The sequence below is a fragment of the Microtus pennsylvanicus genome, chromosome 7 (assembly GCF_037038515.1).
Source record: "Microtus pennsylvanicus isolate mMicPen1 chromosome 7, mMicPen1.hap1, whole genome shotgun sequence".
Lineage (NCBI taxonomy): Eukaryota > Metazoa > Chordata > Mammalia > Rodentia > Cricetidae > Microtus > Microtus pennsylvanicus.
Window position 1 is genome coordinate 32,330,939 of NC_134585.1, and position 18,819 is coordinate 32,349,757.

Sequence of the window (18,819 nt, forward strand, 5' to 3'; positions counted from 1 at the left end):
CAGACATTGTACTGACATTACTAAAGAGAAATAAAACTGATTCATTCAAATATCACTTGGATATTTTCTCAAAGTAGAAATGAAAAGAGATGGGTTAAAGAAACGAATGATGAAGAAAACCATCTAAGCTAGTAATTTATTTGGCTCCAAAACTACTTACTGATAATAGCTTACAAATCATGAACACTATGTAACAGGAATTAATGAAAACCTGATGTTACTGGCCTGGTTCAACAGAAGGGGATGTCTCTTCTTTATCTGGTACTCCTTGCTCCACAACTTCCACAGGAACACTTATTTCCAAAGCTTCAGATACTAAAAGGGAACAGGAAATGTATTAGCCACATTTTGTTGTCTACAATTTCTCTTCAAATATCCTACTCAGCACAGAATAAGAATCCTTGATGTAAGAACACATGTCTTCCTAAGTCTCGGAAACATCTGATACTTATAAAGGAAATCATTGTTTTTTGGACTTAACAAATACTATTCATATAATAATCCGAAGTATTTTTTGAAAGTTTATCTTTTGTGTGTGAATATACGTGCAACTGTGTGTAGGACAGAAAAGGCACTGGATCCCAGAGAGCTGGAGTTCCAGGCATCTGTGGGAGGCCCAATTTGTTACCCGAGTGCTAGGATCCTAATTCTGGTCTTCACTGGTTGAACAGCAAGCAGTCTTAGCTACTTAGTGCTCTTTTCCAACCCCTAAAGTACTTTCCCTTTTGCGTTCACTTGAACCAGGTGAGAATGATTAAAATGGTAAGAAACAACAAGGAAGAAAACACAGTGCTGGAGCTGGGGATATAGCCAAGTAATAAAATCCCTTTGGCTGGGTAGGGTCCTGGGCTCAGTCCTCAAAATCCCACATACATGTATGTTTATAGTACCATACTTTCTGTTGAAAGCTGTGAGAAAAACACACAATCCTTTCTAAACCAAGGCTACTTTATATACAAACCTTCTTTATTTTCTGGCTGTTGTGGTGTTTTCTTCTTCTTTTTATCTTCATAAATAGGCCTTTTCTTTGGCAACGAATCTTTTGATGGCACTCCAACGCCTGGTGGGGGCGGGGGAGGAAAATTTAAGGCTTATATTGTTATATGGTTTACTTGAGTGAAAGTATTTAAAATATGAGGCATGGTAACATACTCGTAATCATAACACATGGGAGGGTAAGGCAGGAGGACCATCATCCTATTAAATTCAAGGTTCATGTGGGCTACATGTGAGTCCCTGATTCATCTGAACACTTCTAAAAAAGGAAAGTATTTTTAAAAACAATACTTTAAGTCAGGCAGTAGTGGTGCATACCTTTAATCCCAACACTTGGGAGGCAGAGGCAGGTGGATGTCCATGAGTTTGAGGACAATTGCGGGACAGCCAGGGCTATACAAAGAAAAGCCCTATCTCAAGAAACCAAAAAAGGACAACATTTTATTCAATTCAAAGATACATAACCTAAAATATAAGAGCATTCAGAGAGAAACCTATGGCTTCTGCACAGGGTGTCTGTACATTAACATTTAAACACAGAGAGCTAGCAAGTGCATAGGTCTTGCAAACACCACTACCATGGAGAAGTAGAGCAACTCTGTTACCAAGCACTGTCTCAAGCAGCCAAGCCTCCTTTATCTGAGCTGACTCACCTGTTCTCTAACCATACTATTTAGCTTTTCCCAAAATTTCCAACAAGCAGCCTCTCCAGTCTGGCTTTTGCCATCATAATGGATATGTAAATCATATAGTACTTCATCTTTTTCATTTGTTTTATTTTGAACAGTCACATTGTGCACCCTGGCTAGCTTGAAACTCACCATGCAGACCAGGCTATCCTTGAACTCACAAAGATCTGACGACCACTGCCTCCAGAGTGCTGGGGTTAAAAATAAGCCCACCATGTCTGGCCCAGTACTTCATCTTTTAATTGCTGAATTATTTATTGTATTATACCAGGTCATTATCCATTTAATAGCTAAAGGGCTTCTGATCACTTTTAATCTATAGTATTTATGAAAACAGATGTGAATATTTTCACACAGATTACTTCATGAGTTAATTCTCTTGAAAGAGACAGAAGTTAAATATATGGTTAGTTTTGTTCAAAACTGTCAGTTGTTCTTCAAAGTAGACTAATATTGAACATTCTTTTTATGTTTACGGTTACTATTTAAAGAGGCTCTTCAAATCTTGTGTATGCTTTCATATGGAGGTACTGGTTGTCCAACTACTGAAGGATGAAGTTTTATATACCTTCGGTAGTATTTATTAGTAGACAATAAGAAGGAGTTTGTGAACTCTTCTTCCTTTTATGGGTTACTTTCATTTTACATTCATATGGATGTAGGTGTCCACAACGCCAAAGAACACATAGTTGGACTTAGGCCATCAGATTCGGTGACAGGTACTTTTACTCACTGAGCCATATTCCCAGACCCTGAATTATGCTTTTAAATTAAGTTATCTTAAAACTCTTTGCTTAATACATTTTCTCCTATTTCTCTCTAAAAGCTTTTGGTTTATAATATTTACAACTATGATCCATTTTGAATTAATATTTAGATAAAATGGGGATAAAGGCAAGTTTCTGCACATAGACATTCAATTGTTTAAGTACATTTGTTTTACAAACACACACACAAATATACTACATATATTTCATTCACTGAATTTCCCAACACCAGGGAAAATGTCATATGCAGATGCTGTTCTATTAATCTACTTGTCTGCCCTTTTGCCAATAACACTATACTGACTCTTGGGGCATTAGAGTATTTTTTTTTAATTTATTTAGAGTTAATCTTCAAATTGCATATTTTGAGACTTCTAAATTACTCTCCTTGGACCAATGGAACCAAATCGAAGACCGGGATATCAATTCACACACCTACAAACACCTGATTTTTGAAAAAGAAGAAAAAATATATAAAATGGAAAAAAGAAAGCATATTCAACAAATGTTGTTGGCATAACTGGATATCAACATCTAGAAGAATGAAAATAGATCCACATCTATCACCAAGCTCAATATAGCGAAGACTTCAACATAAAACCAACCACACTGAACCCCATAGAAGAGAAAGTAAGAAGTACACTTGAATGAATGGCACTGGAGATAACTTACTAAATATAGCCCCAGTAGCACAGACACAATTAATAAATGGGACCTCCTGAAACTGAGAAGCCTCTGTAAAGGAAAGTAAAGGACACAGTCAAAAAGACAAAATGACAGCCTACAGAAAGGGAAAATACCTTCACCATTCCCATATCGGACAGCGGGCTGATTTCCAAAATATACAAAGAACTCAAGAAATTAGTCATCAAAAGAATAATCCAATAAAAAAAAAAGACCTAAACAGAGAACTCTCAACAGAGTAATCTAAAATGGCTGAAAGACACTTAAGGAAATGCTTGACATCCTTAGCCATCAGAGAAATACAAAACAACTCTGAAATTCTATGTTGTAAGAATGATAAGATCAAAAACACTGATGACAGCTTATGCTGGAGAAGATGTGGGGTAAAGAGAACACTCCTCCACTTATGGTGAGAATGAAAACTGGTACAACTGCTTTGGAAATTAGTATGGCAATTTCTCAGAAAATTAGGAAACTATCTCAAGACCCAGAAATACCACTTTTTGGTAAATACCCAAAGAATGCTGAATCATACCAAAAGAACATGTGTTCAACTATGTTCATAGCAGCATTATTTGTCATAGCCATAACCTGGAAACAACCTAAATGGATAAAGAAGATATAGTACATTGACACAATGGAGTACCACACAGTGGAAAAAAATGACACCTTGAAATTTGCAGGCAAATGGATGCATACAGAAAACATATTGAGTGAGATAACCCAGATCCAGAAAGACAAATATAATATGTACTCACTCATAAGTGGCTTTTAGACATAAAGCAAAGAAAAAACAGCCTACAATTTACAATCCCAGAGAACCTAGACAACAAAGAGGACCCTAAGAGAGACAATTATGGATCTGCTCTACATGGGAAGTAGAAAAAGACAAAATCTCCTGAGTAAATCAGGAGCGTGAATAGAAGGGGAGGGGAGGGGAACGGTGAAAAATATATAGCTAAAAATTAAATAAGCACAAAAAATAAACAAACAAAAAAACAAAGAATAAATTACTCTCCTTTTTCAAGAAGCATTTTCAGTAGGGTTGGAGAGATACTCATTGTGTTATGAGCATTTGTTCTTACAGAGGACTAGGGTCTGGTTCCCAGAACCCATATAGCGGCACATAACCATCCATAACCTTAGTCCTGAAGGATCCAATGCCTTCTCCAGACCTCTGTGGACACCAGGCACAACACATGTCCATATACATTTATGCCATCAACAATACTTATATACATAATAAATAAACCTATTTATTTGTTTGTTTATGTGTGTGGTATTTTTCGAGGCAGGTCTATGTCCTGGAACTCACCGTATAGAGCGGATTGGCCTTGAACTCAAGAGATCCCCTGCCTCTACCTCCCAAAGTGCAGCAATTAAAAATGTCCACCACTATGCCCAGCTTAAATAAACAGAAAAAAGGTTTTAAGGAAAGTCTTTTTGGCTATCCTAACTCCATCTTATCACATCTACATTTAGAAATAGGTAACAAACCACCATAAAATCATTCTGTGATTTGACATTCCAATTCAATCTACAGACTAATTTTGGAAAGCTTCATTCATAGTTTTGAGTCTTATGGTTAATGATATAAAGTCTTTGATTTACTCACTGCTATTTAGTAGTTCTCAGGTTTAGATACTATAATAGGTTTATAATTCTTTCACTTTTCTTTTTAGATTGGTTCAGTAAATGTTACTGCTCAAATTTTTTTTTTTTTTTTTGTTTTCAGCAGCTAGTTGCTAGCATGAAAATACAACAACAATTACATATTGCTCGGCCGCTTTACAGCCTTGCTAACCTCGTCCCCAGTTCTACAGTTGTCTTTAAGGAGATGCCTTCAAGCATTTTTCTATGTTGATAATCATAACCTGCACAGACAGTTGCACTGTCTCTATCTAGTCTGCCTGCCATTCATTTATTTAGCCCAATTTCACAGGTCAGGACATTACAGCACAATGCTGAATAATCATAGTGAGCAAAGACTGCCCTGCCTTTTCCAATATGTTAGTTGGGGTTTCTTTCTATTAATTCTTAAAATTACATTAGTTTTGTGTTCCAGGTAGTGGTGGCACACGCCCATTAATCCCAGTACTTGGGAGGCAGAGACAGGTGGATATCTGTGAGTTCAAGGCCAGCCTGGTCAACAGATCAAGTTCCAGGGCAGGCTCCAAAGCTGTACAAAGAATCCTATCTCGAAAAACCAAAAGAAAAACAAACAAACAAAAAAAAAACATTAGTTTTATGTGTTTACATATAGGCACACACCACACCATATATATATCTGGAAGTCAGTCAAAGAACAATTTACAAGAATCCATTCTTTTCCTTCTATGATGTGGATGGGCCTCAGGGAGCAAACTCAGGTTGTCAGACTTGGCAGCAAATTGTCTTTACCCACCAAGCCATCTTTTCAGCCCACTGTTAAGGTTTCTTTTCAAACTTTTTAACACTAATATAACAGCTGTGCCCTTTTTGTGGGGAAGGGATAGCAGGAGGATATTGATGCCTTAAAATGTCAAGTTAGGAAGTTCACCAAAACTGTTAGTAAATATACTGAATGACAATTCTGTCAAATGGTTTTTCTGAATTCTCTGGTATATATCATGTAATTTTTTATTTTAGATTGCTGATATGAGAAAACATAGTGGTTGATTTTCAAATATTGAGTCAGCTTTGTATTCTCAGGATAATACCGAATTTATGAGATTATCCTCATGTATACATATATGTAAATACCCACATAAATATATACTTTAAGTAGGTAGCTATGTATCCACATATCTATCTATGTATCTGGAGAGAGAGAGAGAGAGAGAGAGAGAGAGAGAGAGAGAATATGTGTGTGTTACTTTGCTAAACTTTAATTGAGAGCTTTTTTATTTAAGTTTCTAAATGTATAGCTCATACTCAAGATATTAGGACAGAAGGATTGAAGGGAGTTTCAGACCAGCCTAGAACTATATGTAGTCTGCATAACCTCTCTTGAAATGCCTTTGACTCAGTATGTAAAGTGTTCTCAAAAAACATACAAGCTATTTCTGGAATATAGAATGCATAACTGGTCTAATATACTACTTAATTATCTTTCAAAGTCCCTGGGAACTTACTTTGTTTTCTTTGTTAAAATTAACTTAGTAAGATTTAAATAGACCACAAAACTGAGGGTTTTGTGTTTATGGGTTTAGTTAGTTTGTACCTTTTTAAAGTTGTTCTACTGACTAATGAGAACTCAAGAACAATGGCAGTGGGTTTCTGATCCTACTGCACGTACTGGCTTTGTGGGAGCCTAGGCAGTTTGGATGCTCAACTTACTAGACCTGGATGGAGGTGGGGGTTCCTTGGACCTCCCACAGGACAGGGAACTCTGATTGCTTTTCGGGCTGGGGGGGGACTTAATTGGGGGAGGGGGAGGGAAACGGGAGGCGGTGGCGGGGAAGAGACAGAAATCTTTAATAAATAAATAAATTTATTAAAGTTGTTCTACTGCATCTACATTTTTGAATATACAGGCATATAATTGTTCACAGCAATACCTTCCATTTCACTACCCACATTGGTTTTAAATGTTATTGATCATCTCCAGGAACTAGATCTTAAGTCACAAAGTGAGTAGTTGTGTGTGCATGCACACACTCACACACACACAAACACACATACTGCCCTTTATCAAATGTTCTTCATCTACAGTAAGCATTCCTCTTTGAATAGGGTAAGGAGAAATGCACTGTTTAGTTTTCAAAACTTGTAGATTTCTCCTCAGATATATTTATTTTGGGTGTAGCTTTTTTGCTTTTTGGGCTTTTTTTCCCAGATAACGTCCTGTAATTTAGTTCAACTGACCTAGAACTTGCTATGGTAGACCACGCTGGACCCAAACTGTTCCACCTCCCAGTGACAAGTCTGTGCCACGATGCCAAGACCCCAATAGGCTTTCATTATCAACTTCTAACTTAATTCTGTTTTGGGGACAGTAAAACACACATGTACATAAATTAAAAAAGAAAAAAAGAAGAACCTGAAATTTGTTTTATGGTTCAAAAAAGCAGTCTACCTTGGCATGAATTTGTCATGAAGTTTGAAGTTAGTTGTCCACAGGCACAGGACTGTCTTTTTTTTTTTTAATATAATACAAGAGCATGATGGAGGATGGTCATTGGTTAATTAATAAAGAAACTGCTTGGCGCTGATAGATTAGAACATAGGTGGGTGGAGTAATCAGAACAGAATTCTGGGAGGAAGAGGAAGTGAGGTAAGATGCCTCAGACAGACGCCATGCAGTTCCTCTCCAGGGCAGACGCGATGAAGCAAGCTGCCAGGTCAGACATGCTGAATCTTTCCCGGTAAGACTGGTGCTACACAGTTTATTAGAGATGGGTTGATTGGGATATGAGAATTAGCCAATAAGGGCTAGAGCTAATGGGCCAAGCAGTGTTTAAAAGAATACAGTTTGTGTGTTGTTATTTTGGGGCATAAGCTAGCCAGGCGGCCGGGAGCTGGGTGGCAGGAATGCAGCCCGCAGCTCCTTCAACAAGAGCACAGTGTTTTATATTGTTCATGCCTCTGTTTGTTGAAAAGTTTACATTTCTGAAGCATATTTCGGATAAATGTGGTGTGGGACAATTCTATATTCTGCCAATTATGTTTTAAATAAATGCTGATTGGTCAGTAGCCAGGCAGGAAGTATAGGCGGGATGACCAGACAGGAATTAGAGGCAGATCAAGGAGAAAAGGAGAATTCTGGGAAGGAAGAAGCCCATCTATAATAGTCAAACTTGTAGTCATGTTAGATTTTTGGATGTACAGAGATATATTTCAGATGGATAGTTATTCTTTATAAACCTTTCAAAGACTAACAGAATATAGCGTTTAAAATGTTTTAAGGACTTAGGACATTTCATGACAGTGAGACACATCTGTACCAATTACTTCAAGAAGAAGATGGGCATCAAAGAGGCTTCTTGTGGAGTTTGCTAGCCATTTGGGCAAGAAACTGCTTTTGCCTAGACTGCTTAACTAGATATGCAGGACCCACAGAAAAATGACTGCTGAACTTGCCTAAAGATGAGACCATCCTTCAGGGTCCCTGTTTCATATAAGACATTCTGTAGGATACAGAAGAAAGTGACTGAGAAACTGCCTATATAGGTGGAATTGTCTTTGAAATTCCCTGCTTCATGGAAAGGTCTGATGAATTTTATGGACCTGTAGGTTGAAGATAGATGTTCCAATGTTACAGAAGAACTTTGGGTGACTGTCCAGGCAGCAAGATGTCACTGTCAATTCTAGAATTTTGGAAGTTGCTTAAAATGCACTTCCTGTTAACTTAGGTAATATTATATCCTTCTGGTAACTTTGATTGAGTTGGAAAATAGTTATAATTATACTTTTCCTTAGTTATAAGATAAAGTAGATATAAATATTGTAACTGTAATTATTATTTGATACCTGTTTTGTTATATGTAATTTTACAATGTTAAAGTTAAAACCTTCCTTTTTTTTTAAACAGAAAGGGGGAAGTGGTGTGGGATTCTCCTCTGTATGCTGTGAATACCATTAGTAATTAAAAAAAAAACTGTATTGGGCCTGCGCAGGGAATAGAGATAGGCGGGGAAAAACTAAACTGAATGCTGAGAGAAAGGAGGTGGAGTTAAAAAGAGAAACCATGGAGCCACTGCCAGAGACAGACATGCTGAAACTTTGCTCGTAGGCCAGGACCTCGTGGTGATGCTCAAATTAATGGAGATAGGTTAAATGAAAATGTAAGAGTTAGCAAATAAGAAGCTAGAGCTAATGGGCCAAGCAGTGATTTAAATAATCTAGTTTCTGTGTGATTATTTCAGGAGTCTGGGTGACTGGGAAACAAATAAGTGGCCTTCCTTACTACAGTTCTCCAAAATTTGTAGAAACCAACACTGCAAGAAACAATGGGTAAATATCCAAATCTCTCTTTGAACAGTGTGAACTACCAAGAAATTCTCATTGTTATCTTTACGTATTTTCCTTTTATCATATTTGAAAATTACATGTTTCCTGATTATGCCTCCTCTTCATTGAGGCATAATTTACCTACTGGGCTTTTATTTTCTTGCCAACATTCATGAATGTGTAATACTTTGCTGTATTATATTTTTAAAAAGCAATGCAGCCGGGCGGTGGTGGCGCACGCCTTTAATCCCAGCACTCGGGAGGCAGAGGCAGGCGGATCTCTGTGAGTTCGAGACCAGCCTGGTCGACAGAGCTAGTTCCAGGACAGGCTCCAAAGCCACAGAGAAACCCTGTCTCGAAAACCAAAAAAAAAAAAAAAAAAAAAAAAAGCAATGCAAGTAAAATTGAATAAAGAGACTTATACAAAGCAAAATTCATTAATCTATTTTTGTTTGAGTTCATGGTTACCATTTTCATTATTTTAATGTTTTCTTCCAAATAAAGGAAGTTAGAGGTATTGTTAAATTGGGAGAGTAGAGCAAACCAGTCAAATTTAATTTGTAACATTACTAAGTATGAAGGAAATATACTCTTCTCAGTTTATAATTTGGGGTAGGAGGACACAGGTATAATTGGGAACAGCGAGGTTATTGCAGGGGACATCAAGGCAGATTGGGGAGGTAGTGGGGCGAGGAACACCAAGGCAGCCAGAAGGGAGAATGGCGAGGCAGTCAGGGACTGGTACAGACCTACAAGTGAATGGGTCCATACTATAACTCTTCTCTATTCCTATAACACACCCAAAAGACACTTAGAACTCCTTTTAGCTAACACAGGCATTCAATCTTGTCAGAAGTTTTATGATTCGGGCAACAGCAGGAATTATATGGTGTGGATTTTGAACAAAGTCAAAAATAAAACTGAGAATGATGTTTTTAACTTTAAAATATAAATATGTGTATATACATGTAGGTACTTATAAAGCTTAGAATGGAAAGATCAGTGTTAAAACTCTGATGAGAGAAATATATAGCCTCTTTCTTTGGCTTAATAAAGTAGACAGTACAGCTTCCCTTCCTTGTAGCGCATAACCACCAGGTAAAAAGCTTAAGTCAAATGAGGAAACTGCAGGCTAGATACCACCCCCAGATTTACTCAACTGACTGTTCTTCCAGACAGGGATTCTTGAAATACTACACACGTGATCAACACTAGCATTTGGCTTTTCTTTTGAAATCACACTCAAGTTCTCCAAGAGCTCTTTCCCGCAATGAACTTAGCAGCTGACTGAAAACCTGCAGTGATTTTCACAGAGATGATTAGAAAGGCCTGCAGACATCCAAGAACCCATTCTGGACCGAATAAGCAAGGGAATGGATGTGGTAACTTATTTCTACTTAATAAGCTGCCTTTCAAAGGTACAGTGAGCCAACACTAGATCTTTTATTGAGATGATTCACAGGAGTAGACTGCAGAAGGTCTTTCATATCAACTTAAGGAATGAAAACTTTCTATTTCTAGACAGCAGGGAACCAAAAGTTGTCAGGAGCATTATGAAGACTAAGAAAATAGATCAGGGTCCGAGGTACCTCTTGAGAAACTATCTTTCCCAAGAAGGTCCTAAAGACTGGTTCTTAATTTCCATCTAATTACATCTGTAGCTACTCCAAAAAATAACATTTCTTAGCCTGGAAAATTATTCTCTTTCTGTTCCATCAAATATCTTCTAAGGGCCTTAAGCTTTCTAGATAGTCACCAGTCAAATCTGATGATTGGGTATTAGCTATATACAAATGTACCCTCTAACACCACTGGTTTTAAAGCTATATCCCCAAATAAAAATAAATTTTCTGAAATTTAACTACAAACATAATAAAGAATTCATCACTAAGTGGAAAAAAACAATTTAAATTTCAGCTCTGAATGTTGAACAAACTGCTTAAGCTCAATACATCACCATTTCCTATGTATGATAGAATTTAAATGCTAAGATTTCTGAGGGAAAAGCAATGTCAAAGATCACCATAGTATCAGTTACGAGATACACAATAAACAAGCTACTGATATAATTCTAATGACGTCCCTTATGTGACTTGCTTACAGAGCAATCATGAGGATGTGAGTTCAGAACCCCAGCATTTACACTAAAGAACACTCAAACAAAAACTTCAGGCACAGTAGTGCACAGCTGTATATTAGGGAATATTATTTTAAGGTGTGTTGCTTTTGTTTATGATATATTTGTTTAACTCTGTGAGGCTGTGATTCTTTGCCTGTCTAAAACACCTGATGGTCTAATAAAGAACAGGATGGCCAATAGCAAGGCAGAAGCAAAAATAGCAGGGCTAGTAGGCAGACAGTACAAATAGAAGGACAAAGGCAGAAGGGGAGGAGCAAGAAAACAAGAAGAGGAAGACATGAGGGGCCAGCCTCCCAGTTATACATGAAACCACAGAGAAAGAAGTAAAGAAACGTATATAGAAATATAGAAAGATAAAAGCTGTCAAGAAACAAGCCAAGCTAAGGCCAGGCATTCATAACTAAGAATAAGCATTTGTGTGTGATTTATTTGGGAGCTGGGTGGTAATCCCCTCAAAAAGCAAAAAAAGCAAAAACATCACATAACACCTATAACCACAGCACTTGGAGGCCATAGGCAGGCAGGCTCTGGAGCTCACTGGCCACCCACTCTAATCAACTGATAAGCTCCAGGTTCAGCCAAAGACCCTGTCCAAAAACAAGGTGGATAAGAAACTGAGACAGTGTCAACCTCTTACCTCCATGAGCACACACACTCATGGACCTACAAAAAACTTTTGAAAAGAATTGTTAGTAATAATATATATTCTTATTATGCTAAATAAAATACTTATTTGGTACATATACAAACAATATGGGAGAAAAATATAAAATAAATATCTATGACTCACTCTACATAACCCCATTAAAAAAGACAAACTAAAAACCATGCTGGGAAGGGTATAAAACAGAAACAAAGAAAGGTTGATAATTGGTGGAACTGGTTAAAAGGTCTCACTTTCTTTTTTTTCTTTTTTTTTCTTTTTGTTTGTTTATTATGCAGTTTTCTGCCTGCATGCACGCTTGCAGGCCAGAAGAGGACACCAGATCCCATCACAGGTGGTTGTGAGCCACCATGTGGTTGCTGGGAATTGAACTCAGGACTTCTGGAAGAGCAGTGCCATCTTTCCAGCCCAAAAGGTCTCACTTTCATTTGTTTCTTGGAGGGAGGGCAAATTTCATGTAAATTCATCTCTTGCACACAAATTTCCATCATAGTGGAAATCATTCTCCTCAACAACGACACTACAGATCTATTCTTAACATTTTTACTTAGCTTTTCCATAGCTTCAATTCCACGCCCCTGAACTAAAGTTCCTGTATCAGGGATCTACCGCGTGAAAGAAGCTGTTAAGAGCATTACTTACCCTGAGCCTTGAGGTGTTGAAGGGTCGCTTCAGCTCTGGCTCTGGCTTCTCTTTGTGACTTAGTTAAAAGTTTCCCTTCTTTTTTTAAGCGTTCTTTTCTTTCTTTTTCTTTTTGCTTTTTCCTTTCTCTTTTTTCTTGCTCTAATCGTTCCTAAGCAAAAGTACATGGCATATAAAAATTCTATTAGCTGAATAAACAATAAAATTTAAAACAAGCAACACAAACTTCAAAGCTCTTGAAATTCATGCAAAATATTATTTTAGGAGACCTATGAATGAAGATACTTAAATGTTGTACTTAAATAACACCAGGGTATATCATTAACCATAAAACACATGCAATTCAGTCTGTACATGGGAAAATAAAGGTAAGATTTTCTTGTACCTCTTTCATCTTAATTATATTTATATCAGAGCAGTTGGTATAACTAAAATGCCCATACAACTATGAATTTTTTAAATGTACATTAGAACAGATTTCAAGTAAAACTATCAGTTTTTTCAACTTCATGAAAACATACCTCTTCTTTTCGTTTGGCTTCTAGTTCTTCAAGCCGCTTAATCCGTTCTTCCTCTTCTCTCTTTTGTCTCTCCTCCTCCTCTTTAAGCTTAGCCAAAGCTTCTTGTATAGCTTTAACAGTGGACTTGCTAGGGCCTTTCTTCTTCTCTTTCTCTTTTTCTTTCTCATCTTTTTCTGTTTTCTTTTTCTTCTTATCTTTTTTCTTTTTGTCCCCTTCATTGTCATCTACAAAAAAGAATACAGGCAAAGCACTCAAGTTGTTTCCTCTGTCAATGAATAAAAGCTAGCCAGGATTCAGGGACCACCATGAGACAAGGCTTCTGACAGCAGTGCATAGTGGTGCCCCAAGATTGGGTGCCTCAGTTTATCAGTACCAAGTACATCAGGTATCACAGCTGTCCCACTGGGGCACCTGTAATGTTAGTGTTGGTCTGAGACATCCAGATGAACCAAGACGACACACAGAGATTATCAGCAGTAAAAAGGAGACAGACACTACATTTCAGGTATCTCTCAGTCACAACACATGTCTGAAATTCTAAAAAATCAAATTAGCTTATGCCCATTTATATGCTATAGCCATTTCACTTCTGTTAGGTAAGAATGATAAAAATGATACCTGGAACATGGGGATATTGGAACAAAATATAAAAATCTAAAGAAATAAAATGGGTAATATTCCTGTGATAGTGTTTCGCCTCAAAATTCAGAAAATAAAAATTTCATGGGTAAAAACAGGTCACTTTCTTTTGACTAAAAGCTTTCTAGTCTAAGGAAAAATGATGATTTTTAAAAATCTAAACCACCTAATATATAGATATATTTATTCTAAGGGAAAGCAATCAGCTAGCATTCCTCGTGTTTGCATGGCAAGCACTTTGCTCATTAAACCATTTCTCCAAGCTATTTATTTATATACTAATAATTTAGTAACATTTTATTGTGACTGTTCTTGCTGTTAATGATGACTAAAGTAGATTTCAATTACTGATCAGTTTATTTCAATTGCCAAAAACAAAACAAAACAAAAAAAAGACAAAAGCGAGGCCAGTAACATGGCTCAGTAGGTAAAGGTGATTGGTGTCAAGCCTGACAACCTACGTTTGATGCCTGGAACTAACATGGTAAATGGAGAGGTGACTTCTTCTAAAAGTTGTACCCTGACCTCTGCACGTACAATATGGCTTGTGTACACCCACACATAAAAGCAAATAAATGAAATAAATTTGTTTTTAAAAGAGAAACAAAAATGTTTACTGTCACTTAAGTGATTTAAATAATTTAAGTTTCTGGATTTACTGTTTACTTTTCTATTTTACAGGTTAAACTGGGTTTTCTTTAAAGGAAAGAATTTAGAGCTATCATCTGACATGAGTTTTGGGGAGGAAATTTTTTCTTTGACCACTTTAGTCATCATTAACAGCAAGAACAATCACAATAAAATGTTACTAAATTATTAGTATATAAATAAATAGCTTGGAGAAATGGTTTAATGAGCAAAGTGCTTGCCATGCAAACACGAGGAATTCAGATCATATCCCCAGCAACCACATAAAAAGCAGGCATGGCAGCATACATTTGTAAATCTAATCCATGGGAAGGGAGAGAAAGGCAAGGACCCTGAGGCTCGCTGACCAGCCAGCCTGGTTGAAAAACTAACTCTATGTTGAGTGAAAAGATGGTAGACTATTTATCATGATTTCTTAGCTGCTTATAGTTCCTTGTGTACTGTTGAGGCATGGCTTGTCCTGTCCCTCATAGCATGTCTATCTGCTGCTGTCCCTATTCAACACATACTTAGGCAATCGTGTTGGTGAGACTTTATGAGTATAGTTTCTGACACTCCTGGGAGAGACAATCTCACCGCAATTAATGAAAAAGAGAGGCCATGAATTTGAAAGAGAGCAAAGAGAGGTATATGGAAAGGTTTGGAAGGAAGAAAGAGAAGAGAGAAATGATGTAATATTATAATCTCAAAAAACTAAAAAAGAATTTTCTTAAAATGTAGGATGGAGAGTGACAATGGTAGAGACCTAAAATCACCTCTGGTTTCCATATCTGAATGCACAGGAGAGTGTATCCCCACACATGCATGTCACAAAATAATGTACAGTACAATGATCACAGTTTAGATTAGATATGAGCCAAAGGCTTTTGTGGTTATTTACCAACCTTCTATAGCTGCAGGAATGTCTCCTTTCTCCTCAGAGGCAGCTCCTGCATCAAGAGCCACTTTTGATTTCAAACCTTCATCTTCAGATCTCTTCTGCGGTTCTTTCTGTTTACTCTGGTCCTTTTTACCCTTTTCTAGCTCTTCTTTTTCTTTCAGCTTCCGTAATTTTGCTTTTTCTTCATCTCTCTTTTTTTTCTCACGCTCTTTCTTTTCTGCCTTCTTCTGGGCCACTGTCTTAATTTTGAAGGAGTCATCATCTTCATTCCCACTCTCTACGTTAGGAAGGGGCTTGTTTTTCTGATTTTTTTTCTGTCCTTTTTTGGACTGTAAAAATTCATCTGACTCACCACCACTTTCACCAGAAGAGTTTACTCTAGAACGTTCTTTACTTCTTTTACTATTATCTTCATCCTCCTCTGACCCATCCCATTTTTTATTTGATTTTTGAGCTTTTTTAGCTTTTTTAGAAAGTTTATTAGAATCATCATCATCATCACTTCCAGAGAATATTTCCACTTTAGGTTTTGCAGACTTTTTTGATTTTGAATCCTTATCTTCCAATTCTTCACTATCATTATCATCAAAACTTGTTTTTTTGCCCTTCTGTCCTTTCTTCTTTTTATCTTGTTTTGAGGCAGATTCCTCTTCATTGTTTTCTGTAAGCTAAAAAAGTTTCCCATATTAGAAATATCAACAGATTGTCAACCCTTAAAAATAACCGGGACCCCCTCAGAATAAAGTGCTTCCCTCATGACACACTTTTAAAACATTTTATGGAAGCATGATTATTTTTGTATTGTTTTATAAAATATAAAGAAGTATGGAGTTGGAGAGACAGCTAAGCAGTAAAGAGCAATTGTTGCTCTTGCACAGGATCCAGGTTTGGTCCCCACACCCACATGTCAGCTTACAACCATCTGTAACTCCAGCTCCAAGGATCTGATGCCCTCTCTTCTGACCTTTGTGAGCACCAGGCACATACACGGTGCACATACACATATGCAGGCAAAACACTCATACAAATAAAATAAATAGGGGCTGGAGAGATGGCTCAGTGGTTAAGAGCATTGCCTGCTCTTCCAAAGGTCCTGAGTTCAATTCCCAGCAACCACATGGTGGCTCACAACCATCTGTAATGAGGTCTGGCGCCCTCTTCTGGTCTGCCGACACACAGACCGAATATTGTATACATAATAAATAAATAAATAAATATTTTAAAAAAATAAAATAAATAAATCTAAAAAAAAAATTCAACCACACAATAGACACTAGTGTAGGCCTGTTATACAATTCACATTCACCATACATCTCAAAATCCACGTGCCCTAAAACAATAATGAAAAATACATAGAAAATTGAAGGTGGAGGAGGGCAATGTCATCACTGTCCCCAAATGTACAAGTTTTATCAAGAGGGAATAAAACATTAAGTACCTCTACATTCCCAAAAAGTGTTATTTATATCTGTCAAAGGTTTTAAAAAAAATATTGCTTCTTTCAGACAACGAGGTTCCTCCCTTTGACCTGTTTTATAGAAACTATTAACATATCTACAATCACAGGATTCTCCATGCAGCTCCCAAAACATCAGTAGGAAGAAAACACTGAGCAGGAGGCACAAATGGTAACATCTTTCACCTTGACTGGAGCAGCTTCTCTGTCAGTTCTGATGCCTTGGGCTTCCAGAGACAATTCTTCAAGTTCTCTCAGAATATCATTCTCACTAGAAAAGGAGTAAAATACATTTTGAAGCACTGGAATCGTTAGATGACTCCAATACCCAAGATATAAAAAAATGAATGCTTTTTAAAACATACTCAAAGTCTTGCTTCTTTTTCTCCTTTTTCTTCTTTCCTTTTGATTTCTGAGGCTCCTGTTCCTTGGCAGCACCAGCTCCTTCTATTTCTGCAGCCAAGGCGCCAAAATCAGTATCATCCTTGGTACTAAATGAAAACAAACACAAAATGTTACTCAACAGTAAATAATCTATCAGTTCTCTTACACAGACACTTCCTTGGTATTTTTGCACCCTATACATATTAGTAACACAGAAAAAGACTCTTCAAGTCCTCTCATAACAATATGGTTACATACTTACCAAACTCTGTCTTCCTCCATAAAGGTCAGTATGCCAAAACCAGAAGGTATGAATGAAGAGCCCTAACCCTAAAACTCATAAGCAAACACCCTAGGCAATGAAGGAAAATAAGTAACTTCCATAGATAATAAACGTGTGTGTCTGTCTATGCGCACACACCTAAATGCAGTTACTTTTATAAAATACCAAAGAACCAAAGTATAAAACAGGCCTTATTCTTTGGTTATTAGTTACAACACCTAAATGTTTGAACACTTTTACATTTTTCATTTAAAAGAGCAAAAATTAGAAAGTTCAGAAGAACCTGAGAAAACCAACCAGTCTATTATCCAATTTTACTAGTGGACAACACTGGAATGCACAAAGATCCGAATGCCTTAAGGAAACCATGACGGCACATACAAATTTACATGAGTTAAGTATGGATTACTAAATAAAACAGCACACACACGTATACACACTCAGACACACACGTGCCCAATCCAGAACCAAAGCTACTTTCAATCTTTCACATTTGTTAAAGATTTTATATATATAAATATAAATATACATACATAAATACATGTATGTATATGTATATACATACATGCAGGCAGAATAGTATATATATGTATATATAGTATATGGGATATATACTATTCTGCCTGCATGTATGTTTGCAGGACAGAAGAGGGTACCTGATCCCATTAGATGGTTGTGAGCCACCATGTGGCTGCTGGGAATTGAGCTCAGGACCTCTGGAAGAGCAGCCAGTGCTCTTAAGCTCTAAGCTCCACTCTTTCACATTTTTGACTCCAGTCTACGTCCTCACCTATCTTATTTGGAGTAACCAAAGTCCCCACCAAGTTCAAATCTACAGAAAACCAAGGTCAGTCATTCTGAAATGTACAAGTAGAAAACAGTATGTTAAATTCATCTGAATGACACATTAAGACTGCAACAGATGAGTTCAATTCCCGGCAACCACATGGTGGCTCACAACCATCTGTAATGAGGTCTGGTGCCCTCTTCTGGTCTGCAGACATACACACAGACAGAATATTGTATACATAATAAATAAATAAATATTTTTTTAAAAAAGACACAGATAGGAGGCTGGAGAGATGGCTCAGAGGTTAAGAGCACTGTCTGCTCTTCCAGAGGTCCTGAGTTCAATTCCCAGCAACCACATGATGGCTCACAACCATTTATAATGGGATCTGGCGCCCTCTTCTGGCCTGCAGACACACATGCAAACAGAATACTGTATACATAATAAATAAAATCTTAAAAAGAAAAAAAAATGTTAAGCTAAGCACTTTGGAGCACCAGAAAGTAAGAAACAGACTAAACAAAACTGACAAAATTCAACACATAAACACACAGAATTCTGGGCATGTGACACCAAAAATATGAACAACTCAAAGAGCCCCCAACGACCAATGAAAACAGCAAATTAGTTAACTGAAACAACAAATTAAGCACAGTATTAAAAGTCAAGGGCTGGTGGAATAGCTCATTGGTTGCAAAAGCATAC

The 18,819-nt window shown here is 37.1% G+C and overlaps 1 protein-coding gene across 1 annotated transcript in view; it reads right to left on the minus strand.

Moving 5' to 3' along the window:
- Nucleotides 1-18,819, minus strand: part of Eif5b (eukaryotic translation initiation factor 5B) — a 58,004-nt gene that overhangs the window by 26,708 nt on the left and 12,477 nt on the right. Inside the window, exons 2-8 of the mRNA XM_075980392.1 lie at nucleotides 17,023-17,148; nucleotides 16,844-16,928; nucleotides 15,206-15,869; nucleotides 13,035-13,258; nucleotides 12,514-12,664; nucleotides 962-1,060; nucleotides 226-315 (exon numbers count right to left, since the gene is read on the minus strand). Of these exons, the coding sequence (XP_075836507.1) occupies nucleotides 226-315; nucleotides 962-1,060; nucleotides 12,514-12,664; nucleotides 13,035-13,258; nucleotides 15,206-15,869; nucleotides 16,844-16,928; nucleotides 17,023-17,148 (1,439 nt within the window). The remainder of the gene's footprint in view (nucleotides 1-225; nucleotides 316-961; nucleotides 1,061-12,513; nucleotides 12,665-13,034; nucleotides 13,259-15,205; nucleotides 15,870-16,843; nucleotides 16,929-17,022; nucleotides 17,149-18,819) is intronic.